The sequence below is a fragment of the Monodelphis domestica genome, chromosome 4 (genome assembly GCF_027887165.1).
Source record: "Monodelphis domestica isolate mMonDom1 chromosome 4, mMonDom1.pri, whole genome shotgun sequence".
Taxonomy (NCBI): Eukaryota; Metazoa; Chordata; class Mammalia; order Didelphimorphia; family Didelphidae; genus Monodelphis; species Monodelphis domestica.
The window spans coordinates 223,574,135-223,587,869 of record NC_077230.1 but is presented as its reverse complement, the minus strand read 5'-3'; the positions used below and the strand labels follow the sequence as shown (position 1 = coordinate 223,587,869).

General features: G+C 40.7%; 1 protein-coding gene and 1 pseudogene across 2 annotated transcripts in view; one reads left to right on the top strand and one right to left on the bottom strand.

Annotated features, from left to right (window-relative positions):
• Positions 1–8,856, top strand: part of LOC100030191 (von Willebrand factor A domain-containing protein 5A-like) — a 28,122-nt gene extending 19,266 nt beyond the window's left edge. For both annotated transcript variants that reach the window (XM_056794177.1, XM_056794179.1), the window contains exons 12-19: positions 367–531; positions 960–1,060; positions 1,276–1,514; positions 2,141–2,221; positions 2,337–2,444; positions 4,814–4,950; positions 5,300–5,426; positions 6,073–8,856. In XM_056794177.1, coding sequence (XP_056650155.1) covers positions 367–531; positions 960–1,060; positions 1,276–1,514; positions 2,141–2,221; positions 2,337–2,444; positions 4,814–4,950; positions 5,300–5,426; positions 6,073–6,152 — 1,038 coding nt within the window. In that variant the 3' untranslated portion in view covers positions 6,153–8,856. The remainder of the gene's footprint in view (positions 1–366; positions 532–959; positions 1,061–1,275; positions 1,515–2,140; positions 2,222–2,336; positions 2,445–4,813; positions 4,951–5,299; positions 5,427–6,072) is intronic.
• Positions 8,857–12,388: 3,532 nt separating this feature from the next.
• On the bottom strand, positions 12,389–13,184 carry LOC130458968 (purine nucleoside phosphorylase-like; annotated as a pseudogene).
• Positions 13,185–13,735: the final 551 nt, after the last annotated feature.

Sequence of the window (13,735 nt, the reverse complement as noted above, 5' to 3'; positions counted from 1 at the left end):
GGGAAATGAACATAAAGGGGATGAAAGTTATAATGACTGAGTCTAGCCTTGGAGTTCTAGACCTTTCCTTGCTTCCCTGGAGAGTCTAGTTCTATGCTTCATTTCCTATTGTAAAAATCCCACACTCAATTTTTCTCTATATGACAAAAAAGTTGGGGGTTTTAGAGGGAGCTGTGATCTATTCAAAATTTTTGAATAAGGTTGAAGCCTAGTTTCTTACATGTCCAAAGAAGAGGAAATATCTTCTCATGCTTGTGGGTATGTCCCTTGATTATCCTATGTCATCAATATCCTCTCCCTTGAAATCCTACCTATCTAGAAATGCCTTATACTGCAAGCTCTGTAGCTTCTACTCTATTCCTCCAGGCCCTTCGATCCCTAAAGCGAGCCTTGCAGTCGGTGATCCAGGAAATCTCTCTCTCTTGGATTCTACCTCCTGAGCTGGAGACCACCTTGCTCTCCCCAGCTCCTACTGTCATCTTCCAGGGTCAGAGGTTAATTGTCTATGCCCAGTTGAAAGGAGCCAATGCAGTAAGTCCACATTCTTACTTTTGTATACTATAGTTGTAGCTAATGTCCAAATACTGTCTTGGGCTTTTCTTTTTCTACCAGTGGGTAGATTTGTGTGTATGGCATATGACGGCAAGGAACAAGTGTTCCAATTTCTTTTCTTTCCTGGTTTACCTGGGCCTCAGTAATGTTTTTGACATGAACATTTCTCTGTTCTGATCCCATGTAGTATATGTCTCTAGAGTCAGAGGACCTGGGTTCAGAGATCACCTCAAATTCTCCTGACATATGATCTGTCTTCCAGACCCCACAGCTCTATAAATTGAACGAGTTTGCCTAGATGGCCTCTGAGATCCCTTCCAACTCAAGAGATATACTTTTGATTTTGGCCATGCCTCTTCCTTTAATATGCTATCTACTATCTGACTTATCTGCTTATCTTGTTATAGTTTGAAGAGGCAGCAGGTGAGGTATGTCTTGAGTATACCTTCCAAGGTGATGGCTTTAGGAGCACCATGCCATTCTTCCTGGATCCCAAGGCAGATGACAAGTAAGAATCCACAGTGCTTCCTCCTTTTTTCTCCTACCTGTACTTGAGGCTTCTCTTCCTCCCCTTTTCAGTAATCTTTCTCCTGACTCATCATTCATATTTTCCTTTTTTTCTCATCTACTTTCCTTGGATATTGAGGGAACTCTGAGGAATTAAGGGTTAAGTTTGCCTGACCAGGTCTGCATAAGTAGCTCAGAAGATTCTTTCATTTCCAGACTTACCATTCACCGCCTGGCTGCCAAGTCCTTGATCCAGACCCTAGAAGGAAGTTCACAGGATACTGCAGAAGAGAAGAAAAAAGTGGTGGATATCAGCCTCCAATCAGGAATTGTCTCCCCTCACACAGCCTACATTGCTATCAATAAGGAGCTCAACGAGCCCATTCAGGGGCCCCTAATTCGGAGGGATATTCCATTGGCTTATATGTCCCCAAGGGCAATGAAGTTCATGGCAGGTTAGAACAGGATGGATTATTCTTATAACTTCCTATAGCATGAGTACATAGGGTAGATCTGAGCCCCTTGGATCCTATTAGAGATAAAAAGGTCATGGAAGATCATAGTAGGTTCTTAGGCCTTTTTCAATGTCTGGAAGTCCTGTGTGTTGTTTTGAGATTTTATATTGGAGTGGCCTTCCTGTTGGGATGGGAGGAGGAGAAAAGCATCTCTTGGGTAGAGGGGAGATGGAAATTTTAGAGTAGAATTAAAGAGGATATGGGAATATTAACATTGTTAGCCGAAATCATAGCTTAAAACAGTCATAATTGCTAAAATTGCAATCATTTTATTCCTGTATCCCATGTGCTATAGTTATATAGATGGGTACCAAATGATGTGTGGATGGCAAGTAAATAAGTATTACCTTCCAAGAGGATCTCAGGAACTCACTCAACAGTTGGCATGGGGGCCAGTTTGAGAACTGCAGAGGCAGAAGCTCTTAGGAGAGGATCTCATAACTAGAAGAGAGAGTATGCCAGGGGACACATCCCTAAAAGAATAGTATTCCTTCCTCTGGATTTCTTGCCTGGCCCTGGGATCCTGAGTCTGTTCTGATCTCAATTATTGTTCTATTGGATTTCAGCTCCTATGGCATTTGGTAGTCCTCTGATGACTCAATCACTTTCCAGTTGTCTTGTCCAAGGAGGTCTGTGTGCTGATGCTGGTGAGGATGATAAATGGAGTGATAGCTATCTCTGTGACTTGAAATGTTCTATTATTACATTTGCCAGAGGTAACAGTCCTTTTTAGAACTTTCCTTTGGTCTATTCTCTCTATAGGATTTTTTGGACATCCCTTTAAAAAAAAGAACTCTTCCAGGCATGAAAATTTCACAAGGTCCTTCTCACCTGAAATGCCATGTAGTTTCACTATGGAATCCGATAGAGGTGAGGTATACTCATCTTTGTGTTGTTACTCCTTATCTGCAGCAAATCTCTTGCTCCTAACTGTTACTTCTTTGTAGCTTAAAGCTTCCTCAGAGGGGAGAGAGAAGCTTTAAGGTATGAAGATAGAGAAAGGATAGAAGTTTTAGATACCACGAGGGGGATGACAGAGTCGAAGTAGAGATATGAGGTGGCAGGAATGAGTCTTTATTAATTATCAATGAGCCACAGCCAAGCTCTGATCAAAGGACCCTTCCGAAGGCTTTTACCAGTCCAGAGATCCAGATTCAATACCACACAGGTCAGAGAGGTGATAGAGAAAGATTAAAGATGGAGCCTGGCCAAAGGCCAGGCTCCAGCAAGGACAGGCATCAGTGCGAGCTGGAAGGGAGCAAGAGCAGAAGAGAGTGAGGCGAAGCTGGCTGGGCCCTATTTATATGCAAATATACATAGTACATAGGGATGATTATCATTGGTTAATGACAAGATATAGGTGTGGTTTCTCTTAACCAGGTGAGCACAAAGAAACCTGTGTTCCCGCCTAACCTGGGAGAAGCTGGGGTCAAAGGTCAGAGGCTTTCCCAGCCACGTGCAATACTGAGCATGCTCAAGACTGAGCATGCTCTCTTCTAAGGCAATCTGTACATACCAACTGTTTCCCTTGCCCATAGCTAGGGGGTGGACTGCTACATAGCTTTATCTCTGAAAAGTATTAGGGGAAGTTGATTTGTTTCCATGTCACCACTGTGGCCCTTGCTTAGCTGCCTTGTCCCCCAGACCATATCATTTCTTCACAGAGATCTGCTCTTCCTGCTGACTGAGCATTCAGCTCTTCCTTCCTCTCTCTTCTCTGCTCCAATCTTCAATACATATTATGACTCTCAGTAAAAGGAGAGGAATCTTGTTCATGCAGATTGACACCAAACAGCCCCATTTTTTCCTAGGATCTGCTATCACTTATTTCTTAGTATTTCATGTGGGAGCTTCTAAGGAATCAGTGGAGTTCATCAAGAAGGGGAGCCATGGCCAGACTACATTATATGAAAATCACTTTTGGAGATGTTTGGAGGATAGACTGGAGAGAGGAGAGACTTCAGGCAGTGAGGCCAGTAAGGCAGCATGTGTAGGAGCTGCCTGCAGTTCCTAATTAATATCTTCATGGGTGGACACCTGAGAAGGAGAATGAAAACTGAGGGAAAATGGATGAAGGGATGAGAGAGAGAGAGAGAGAGAGAGAGAGAGAGAGAGAGAGAGGGAGAGAAAGAACATAACAAAGGAACAAAGAGTTAAAATACATGGGATCCAGCATGCTCCTCTGATGGTATTCTCTGACCTTCAGGTGTTCCCAAACTTTTTTTTTTGAAGAAACCAGGAATGTGGAGTGGGAGGTAACTAATGAACATGTGACATGACATAGGATTTAACATTGGCTCAATTGACAACCACATGATCAAAGAGTAGGAGGTTAGTCATACATGTGACTTGGTATGGAATGTGGTCTGAGAAGGTAGGAGCTTGGACTTTGTGGCAACTAATGTCCTTCTCAGGAATTCTTTTGTCCTTTGGACTGAATATTTGGAAATACAATAATCAAGAAGTAACATGACCATGAGTCTGGTATATGAACATGTAAGATACAATATCAATATACCAATAATACTTTCAAGATGCTAATATACCTGGTATGCTACACAATGCAAGAATGCATTCAGGGGTCCTGAATTGGGTTGATAATCATGTAGGAGGATAGAAAGGAATGAGAGAGGTATGGGAGGGAGACATAAGATGTGACCATGGGTTTGACTGTGTGATATGAATGGGAGTGAAGAATTGAAGGTTGTGAATCTGTTGACTAAAAAAATGGCACACAGCTAAGGAATCATTTAAGACCAGATTGGAATCCTCACCCTATCATCTCCAGGTCTGGCTACTTATCCACTGAGCCACTTCACTGTCTCTTCCCCAATGTCTTTTAAGAACTCAGTTTCAAGTTCAAGCTATACAAAAATATTTTAAAAGAACTTACAGTTATTTTCAATGGCCACAGAAAGTATTTTGTTCCTTGATTTTTTCCCAAGATTTCCTTTCTGGAAGAGAGATCCTTTGGTCTGGCTCCCTGTGGCATTCATGAGTGCCATGGCCCTTCTGGAACCCAACAAAGCCTTGGGAAGTTGGTGGTGGTTGGTGCTGACTTAGGCCCCTGGGACATGAAACCTGAGGTCTCTCAAACCAGAGATAGTACAAGGGCCCCTTCTATATCCCCCTCCTAATGTAGTCTGCTTTGTGTCTATCACATGTTTACAGAATGACATCTCCCCTCAGTTGCTATGAGGTTATTTATGATAATATAATTTAATATTTTCCCCCCTCAGCTTTAACCCCTCCAGAGTCTCCACTTCTACAGCTGATTTCCCTCCAGAAGGCAGATGGTTCCTGGGAACTGGATGAAGCTCTGACTTCAGTCCTGGGTGTGAGTGTTCAGGCTGCACTGGCTGCATTGCCTGATCAGGTGAGACTCCAGAGAGGGGAGGGGAAAGGGTGAGGGGTGTGGAGAGGGAAATAGAAGAGAGAGGGAGTGAGGGAGAACAACCCCCCTCTGGGCAGAATGATGGGAGTCAGTGCCTACAGACATGGGGTCTGTGAATGAGAGAGGTTGATGGAAACCCTTTCTGGGACTTACAGCTTAGTGTAGTTTCTTATGTTTAGGTGCTCAGAAAGGGACCAGGAAGGAGAGATAGATATTCTCTCTGGGATCAGTTATTTCTTTAGCTGTGATTGGGCCAGGAGTCAGGCAAAGGATTGTCTGCTCCTTTCTGGGGTACCCTGACACTAGGGCTTGGGTTCTGTATATCCTCCAGAGTAAAGATGTCCCAAGCTGGGCCACTATCTTGGCTGTGCTGTGGCTGCACAGCAGCTTTTGGGGCCAGAGAGAAGAATGGGAACTTCTGGAAAAGAAGGCTGTGGCATGGATCCAGGCTCATTCTGGTAAGCATTTCTTCATGAATCAGGAGACTTTACTATTATACTCCCTCATTAGTCTGTGTAGGGTGAGAGATGGAAGACTGATCCTCTGATTCCCTTCTGCTCCCCCTTTTTGGTCTCTTGACCAGAGGAATGACTCAGATCATGAGGGACCTAGAGGGGACAGGAGAAGCCGGTTGTAAATACCAATGGGAAATGGCAGTGGGATAGCAAGAGTTTTAGACAGAGTGGCCTTGCCTGTCTTCACATTTCTTCTGTCAGGCTGGCTGCCTGCATCCTTCCTACTTTAGCCCCATAGATGAGCCCAAGACTGATCTTGGAGCTATTTGCTCCTCTGGCTTCAAGAATATTTACCTCAGAAGTGTTTGTGGGACCCAGGAAGGTGACAGGAGTATTTAGGAGATGCAGAGAGAGGAAAAGAGCATGACTTGGGGTAGACAGCCTGCCTGATACAGCACCTTCTGTTAAGCATAGTGAATGCTGACTGGATGTTTGCTGGAGGTCGAAATGGTTGGGGGAGGACAGAAGGGGAGAAAGAATGACTAAAGGAAGGAGGGATGAAAGGAAATATGCTACAGGCTGGGGAAGAGAACCCACTTCCCTGCTTTTCCAGCAACTAGTCTTCTCATCCATCTTCTTGTGTTTGCAGACTCCTCCCTGGGTGAATGTATTGAAGCTGCCAATGCTCTTCTGAAATCCTCTGTGGATCCTGCAGTCTTTGGCCTGTGAGAGTAGAGATGGAAGATTTTAAGAGTTTATCTCTGGCTGCTTCTCCTTAGCCTCTCTGCTGCTGAGAGCTCTTGGTGTGCTTCCCTTCCCAGTTATGGCTCATTTCCCATAGGAAGTAGTCAGTCAGATTCAGTTTGTTTTAATTCAGGTATTTCTTTAGTGCCCTGCTCTGGGCTGGACACTGCTAGGAGCTAGCATTACAGAGACAAAGATGATAGTCCCCTCACACAAGCAGCTTGCATTCTTCTGGGGAAAGCAAGAAGTTTACAGATCAGCAAATTCCAAAATATGTAAATTTCAAAATAAGTAAAAATAGCTTTTGGGGGAGGCAGGAGATGAGAGCAAGAATCCTTCCTGCACCTTCACCTGCCAGTTTTCTGCTTTATAGTGAGGGTGCATCCCACCCTATGAGTCCAGGCCCCATTCTGACCCCAGTCCTTCTGACTTTGTTCCTTTTCCTTTCCTCCCTTCCTCTCCTGCCTTACCCCTGAAGAACCTCACTCTCCTTCTTAGAGTTGGCCTCATTTAATCCTTTTCCATCCCCCTTCTTCTGCCATTGTAGCATCACCCAGTTTTCAAGCAACCTACTTTTTTTTTTTTAAACTTTACCTCCCATTTTAGAATCAATCCAGGTACAAGTTCAAAGGCAGAAGAACAGTAAGGGCTAGGCAATGGGGATTAAGTGAATTGTCCAGGGTCACCCAATTAGTAAGTATCTCAAGGCAGATTTGAACTTAAGTCTTTCTAACTCCAGGTGTGGGACAATTGTGAAAGACCTCTTTCAATTCCAGAAACTCTTCCTGAGCACCTGTGCTTAATTTATGGATCCCTTGTTTATTGAAGGCAGAAATTACACCTGCTTTTCCCTCTATATTATCCCAAAACATATTAAAGAATGGTTCCCTCGGTTTTAAATGAGTTAATGGAGGGCCTAGTTTGAAGCCTCTTGCCTATATGCAGGTAGGAATTTGATTTTTGAGGACAGAATGAAAATAGATGTGTGTAGGAATCTATTGATGATTTATTGTATAAAGAATTAGAATTGCTTGCATTAAATGACTTTTAAAAAATCTTTTGAAACTTTATTTGCATACTAACTAGACAAAGAGGTGAGTAGTCAAAGACCCCAAACAAAGGAAGTTAAGCCTATGCTTAGGGAGAAAGTTTGGGAAGAGACATCTAAAGCTTCCAACCCACCCGTTCAGCTCTACATTGGACCATTCTGATTCTGTGTGAAGCCTTTCTATCCTCTACAAGCACTGATGAACTCTTCTTATGGGAGCTACTGGAGACAGGGATTTCTCAATGGTCATGGAGGTGGAAGCTTAAGACTTGTTGAAAACCCTTTGCTTTTATTTATGATTCTCTGCTGAACCACAAATGGTAGTAGGAGTAGACAACTGTGATGTTGATGAACATCTACCCCTCTCTGAAATGAAGGAAAAGGCCTACCCGGAATCTTATGATCTATCTTGTCCTTATCCCCCCACTTGCTTTGTCATGGATACTTAATCTTCTCAGAAGCATATTTATTCCTGAAAATATTCTAGTAATAAGAATAAGATAACTTGCCTGTTAGTTCTCTTTGTTTGTAATGGCATTTTCTTCCATTTAGTTAATATTGAATCATAGTAATTTTCATTGGAAGCCTTTAATAAAATGTGGATTTTGAAGGTCAGCCAACTTCCAAGTTAAGGTAATTTACTTCCGGACCTCAGGCCTCATCTCACTGGGCTGGCTTTTTTTCAGGGGGAAGGGGAGCTGGCTTCTCTTTTATCTATAAACAAGGACTGTCTGGGTGACAAATCAGCAAGTTCTAATGGCCATTTTGGACTACTGTGTCCCAGTCAAATGAAGAGGACTGAAGGGGAAGGGGTTTGGTGTGTTCCTGAAATCTGCCTCTTCCTGTGATAAAGTAATGAGGGACTTTAAGTTGGGACTTTAAGTCTACCTGCTCTAAGACTTTTCCAATCAGAAATGTCTTGAGATGTCCAAGGGAAAAAATAAAAAATACTTCCCTCTCTGACTGCAAATGCTAACCTTGAAACTGGGATTTCAAAGTTGTCCCACCTACACTGAGATGCAATGTAATTCAGTCCAATAAAATTTATTAGAGTCTTAGTTTTATAGGTGCTACCTTTCTTGGGGAAAGAAATCATTGTCACCTGCCCTGGTTCTTGAAGTTTTTGTTGTATGGTAGGCTTACTTTGTCTGGCAGAGCTGAAGCTTGTGGTCCCCTTTGGTAGAGTCATGCTGACTTAGAAGGGTATAATTTCCCTTCATCTTTAGAATTTTCACATTCAATTTCCTATTTCTCCTTAATAAATCTGAAGAAGAGTCAGGTCTATTGTCAGAGAAGTGGAGGGAGAATGTAAAACAGAAAAGAAAAGAGTCTGAGTATAGTACTCCCCTTGTAGGTCATTTGGATTGATCTTAGAGCAAGGTACCTACCCATTACTTCTGTCCTCTGAAAGACAACCATCAGATTCCCTCATTCTAATTTCACAACTATCCTTTTTGCCTTGGGGAAACAACTTGAATGTCTTTTCTAATTTCAAAAACTTTTAAAAGGAATGCCCAAAGATTTCTGCAAATTCTGCTTATTTTAAGAGATTTTAGAAGTTAACTTTTTTTTCAAATTATTACTTCTCTGTATGTTTCTTTAATATTTGAAAGGCAAAAAATCATCTTGTTTTTTGAGAAAGTCTGGTTGCTTCTGTCTACAAATTCCTAGGGCTTGCATTTTAGACATGTTTGATTATTTTATTATAATGAAATTTTCTTCTAAGTCAAACCTGAACTTTACCAACAATTCCTAATTAAATTGAAACATTTTTACAATAGTCCTTTAGTAGAAGATTTAATGTATGATGAAAATTCAAATAAAAACTTAGCAGAAAACAAATTTTTCAGGAATTAATAATTATCATTCATAGTTTTCCAGCTGCACTCATTACTTCTGAATGGTGGGAGTTGAGGTGGAGGTAAGAGGAGTGTTCTTTGAACATAATTGGCCTTAATATGCGAGGTAGGGGATGGAATGGGACAACAATACTCTTTGACACTATGACTAGAGTACTAAAAATTTGTTAATCAATTATCAGGATGCTTTCTGGTAGTCTAAAAATGAAATTGAGGTTATAAACTGATAAGGTTTAGTATTATTCAAATAAAATATGTTAAAAATAAGCTAACATTAATGGTTACATTAAAGGATCTAATGTCTTAAAAAAACTGCCCCAAAATAGGCATTAATATTCCATCATATCCTGCCTTTTTCAGATTACATCTAATATTTTGTTCGGTCCCATATGTCATATTCTAGAAAGGACATTTTTAGTGTGTGAGATAAAAACAAGCATGAATGCTCCACTCAAATAAATAAAACCTGGAATCAGAAAATGAAAGTAGATGAATCAATAGTTTATTCTTTTCATCATGAAAAAGGCAAATTATCCTAATGGATCCAAATACCAACATTATATAGGTTCCTGACTTGAGACTTCCCTACCTCTCTCCTCTGTCTGGACACCCCCTTGTGTCTGAGGGACAGGACTTACAATCTAGGTGTGAATTCTAAACCAAAAATTTCATGACACAAAAAAGATACATGAGCTCATCATATGGGAAGGGGTAAGAGTATTAACCTAAATTTTTAAGAGTAAGAGGAGATAAGAGAGCAGCTTGCAGCTGGGCTGTCTCCTTATTTCTTGGACCCTGACAATGCCCTTGAAATGAAATGTCTGGTCCTAAAATAACTAGACATCCTTGAAGCTGAAAAAGACTTATTTACAGATTTAATTTACTTTGAGAATTACTTAATTTTATCTCATTCAATAGATTAGAAATCATCTAGGGAAGGGAAATCGGAATGGTGAAGGGCCTTGAGACTATCATACTGTAATCAACTAGTGAAAGTTTAACCTGGAGAAGATTCAATATTGCTTTGGGGAACAATTTTCTCTTGATTCTGCTAATTTCACTTTGCACCAGTTCATTTAAGTTTTCCTAGATTTTTTCTGATAGCATCCTGCTTTTCATTTCTTTGACTGAAATAGTATTCCATCACAGTCATACCACAACTTGCTAATTCACTGGACTATTGAGGGGTATCCTCTCAATTTTCAATTCTTTGTCACCACAAAAGTTGCTGGCATAAATAATTTTGTATATAAGGACCCTTTTTCCTTTTCTTTAATTTCTTTGAGATACAGACTGATTAGTGGTATTTCTAAATCAAAAAATATGAACAGTTTTAGAGCCCTTTGCCCTTCCAAATTGCTCTCTACTATGTTTGGATCAGTTCACAACAGTGCATCATCAGTGATCCAATTTTCCTACATTCCCTCTAGCATTTGCCATTTTCCTTTTTTTGTTATGTTAGACAATCTGATAGGTGTGAGATTGTATCTGGGGTCTGTTTCAATTTGCATTTTTCTGATCAAGAATGATTTAGAGCATTTTTTCCACTTGGCTATAGGTAGTTTTGATTTCTTCTTCTGAAAACTTCCTGTTCATATCCTTTGACCATCAATTGCAGAATGACCAATTCTTGTGAATTTATTAACAGTCTTAATCAGAGAAACTTGCTATAAAATTATTTTTGTTTGTGCAAAATCTTTTAAACTTGATATAATCAAAATGATCCATTTTATATCTTGTAATACTATCTCTTATTCAGCCATAAATTCTTCTCTTATCCATAAATCTGACAAGGAAAATATTCCATACTGTGACAGAGGTCTGAACTTAAAGAAAAGTGACAGGCTGAAGTGCTACTGAATCTTCTTACCTCAACAGGGGAGGGCCCCAAGAGGTTTGGAATTTTGAGAAGCCAGAAGGTTCTGACTGAGAGGCAGTTAGCTCTCTCAGTCTTGAGACAGGAAAGGGGAAGGTCTGACCAAGATTTGATCCTGGGGAAAGAATCATCTTTCTCTCCTGGTGACTGGACATCCTTCCTCCCATCAATTCCCAACCAAAGTGACCAGATGAAGAAGACATTAAGCCTCTGACAAGACTACCTCAGGACCTGGTGTGTCTTGGGTCTGAACTGTGTCACTTGGGCCAAGGCCAGGGCTAGCCAAGCCTGACTCAGGGGGCCCAAGGCTGCGAAGGCCTGGGTTCCCCAACCTGAGGAGGGAGGAAAGTGGTAACCAAGACCATTCATTAGCTAGGAGACCAAGCAAATTCCCAGGATTCTGAGTTACTGAATAGTGTCTGGAAAATCTGGAGACTTCTGCTCCTTTCTCTTCTCCCAGCCCCCTACTGAAAAGTAGCAAAAGAGTCCAAGTGATTTCCCAATCCATTATTGTCTGTGCTTGACAGATGAATATCCTCTGCCTCCTATTGAGATAAGAATGGTGGGTATTTCACTTGTCCATCTGTGAATCAGTGCATTGCTGCAATAGAAAGAGAAGAGGAACAATTTACATTTACCCTTCAAAGACTATCCAGACTCACCCCTGGATTAGGCTCTGCCCTTTTTCCTTTCCCATAACACCCAGGTATATGAATGCCCTGCTGAAAGGTAATTGTAATGAAATACTATTCTGCTGTAGGGAATGAGGAAAAAGATGATTTCAAAGAGACATGGAAAGACATAGAAAAACTGATATAGAATTGATACAAAATGAGCAAAACAAACAAAAAAACAGTTCATAATCTGTCCTCAATATTATAAACATGAAATGAACAACTAAAGCTTTTAAGAACTCCTGAAGAGTAAAATGAATTGATGATGAAACATGCTATCCTGCCTCTTGACAGATGATGGGTTTAGGGAACAGAATGAGATCTATGGCTATTTATTATTTAGTTATTTTTTGCCTGGCTATCTTTTTATTTCTGCATAGTACTATTTTTAAAACACACTGGTCTGGGACCAAAGTCTCAGGAGTCATAGGAGGGGAATATAAGAGTAGTAGTTCTTTCAAAATATTCACAGCAGCTTTAGTGCCATGTGGGCTTAACCCTAACATCCACTAGAGGTGGAATGAAGAATGTTGGCTGTGGGTTAGAAGCTACAATGGAATGATCCAACTTTAGTGAGAAAAGGGACCACTGGAATAAAAAAGAGAATTAGAAAACATAAGGGGGGGCATCTAATAGGATCAATAGATATTCCAAGGACCTGAAATGCCCACATTTCTTCTACCAACACCTTAGGGAAGTGGCTCAGCAAGGATTAAAAGCTGGCCACTATCTGGAATGAAATATAGGCAGCAGGGAAGGAGAGGTCAAAAAGTCTTTTCCGATGATGACTGTATGTTTTCTACAAGAATACAAATTGTTCCAACTTCTTGCTGCCCAGCCATCAGTACTTCTTTATGATTGGCAGTCATGTGGGTTTCATTCATAGTCCAATTTTGATTTGTTCATAAGAGAGAATCCAAAGACCCAAAGGCCACAATATTTAGCCACTGTCACTTCTGGCACCATGCTCATGCCCACAGCATTGGCCCCTATTTTCTGCAATGGTTTCAAAGTGGGGGCCTCCTACCATAACCTAAGTTCCCTTCATGCAGCACTCGTTCTTGATCGATTTGTTTCCATATGCCATGGGTCCTCTTTCTAAAAATGTGGTCATAAGTGTCAGACATGGGAAGAAACCTTTCTCCAAATCTTTTATCATTTGGTCCTCTGAGTGGATTTTGGCCACTGAGACCTGCCAAGTTGATATGATCTCAGATCAGCATAAAATCCTCAATTTCATGCTGAGGGTTCGGTCCAGTAGCAGCATTGGTGCCAACGTATGCACATTCATAAGCTCGAGAACCCTCCCAGGGAATGCCACCTTCCTACATGTGGAATGGGCCCAGCATCATCACACAGCATTTGTCATTTAAATATCCAAATACCAATCGCCCTCCATGGCCTGGTACTGTGCTCTGATGGAAAGTAAGTATCTCCCTGTAGTCAAAGGCCTGCAATTGGGTCACTATTTGCCAAATCCCCCAATTCAGAACTGCAGGTTCCTGCTATTTCAGTATGGGAAAAAAGCCACTCACCTGTTTTCTTATAACTTGAACTCATTCTTCATGACTTCCTTGTGCTATCCTGCTCCACTCCACTGAGCTTCGAATGCCCCACTCAGCAAGGACTAGAGATCTATGGTTTTTAGACATGACAAATGAAGCGATTTATTTCACTTAACTGCTTATATCTTTTCAGGTATTTTATTTTTATTTTAATCCCAAAGGCATGAGGTTTGGATAGGTTTGGAGGGAAAGAGAATAGATATTTATTAATTTTAAAAATAATTAATTTTTTACATGGAAGTTGAAATGAATAACCAGAGGAAGTTCCTGAATGTTAAAATTTTGACTGTGTTCAGAAAGGAAAGTTTCAAAGAAAAAAATTCTCTTCTGTATGTTCAAAATATGAATGTAAATACAAGGCAGATTTCCTCTCATGTTTCAGTACACTGTTCAATGATTTCTTAGATATCATTCAGGTTGAAATGACATTTAATTTGAAGGAACTTAATATTCTCCTACATATAAATCTGTTCTAAGAGAAAGAAACAATGATAGAAATGATAGTGATACTCCATGTATATTTCTAAAATCTTTAAAATGAATCTA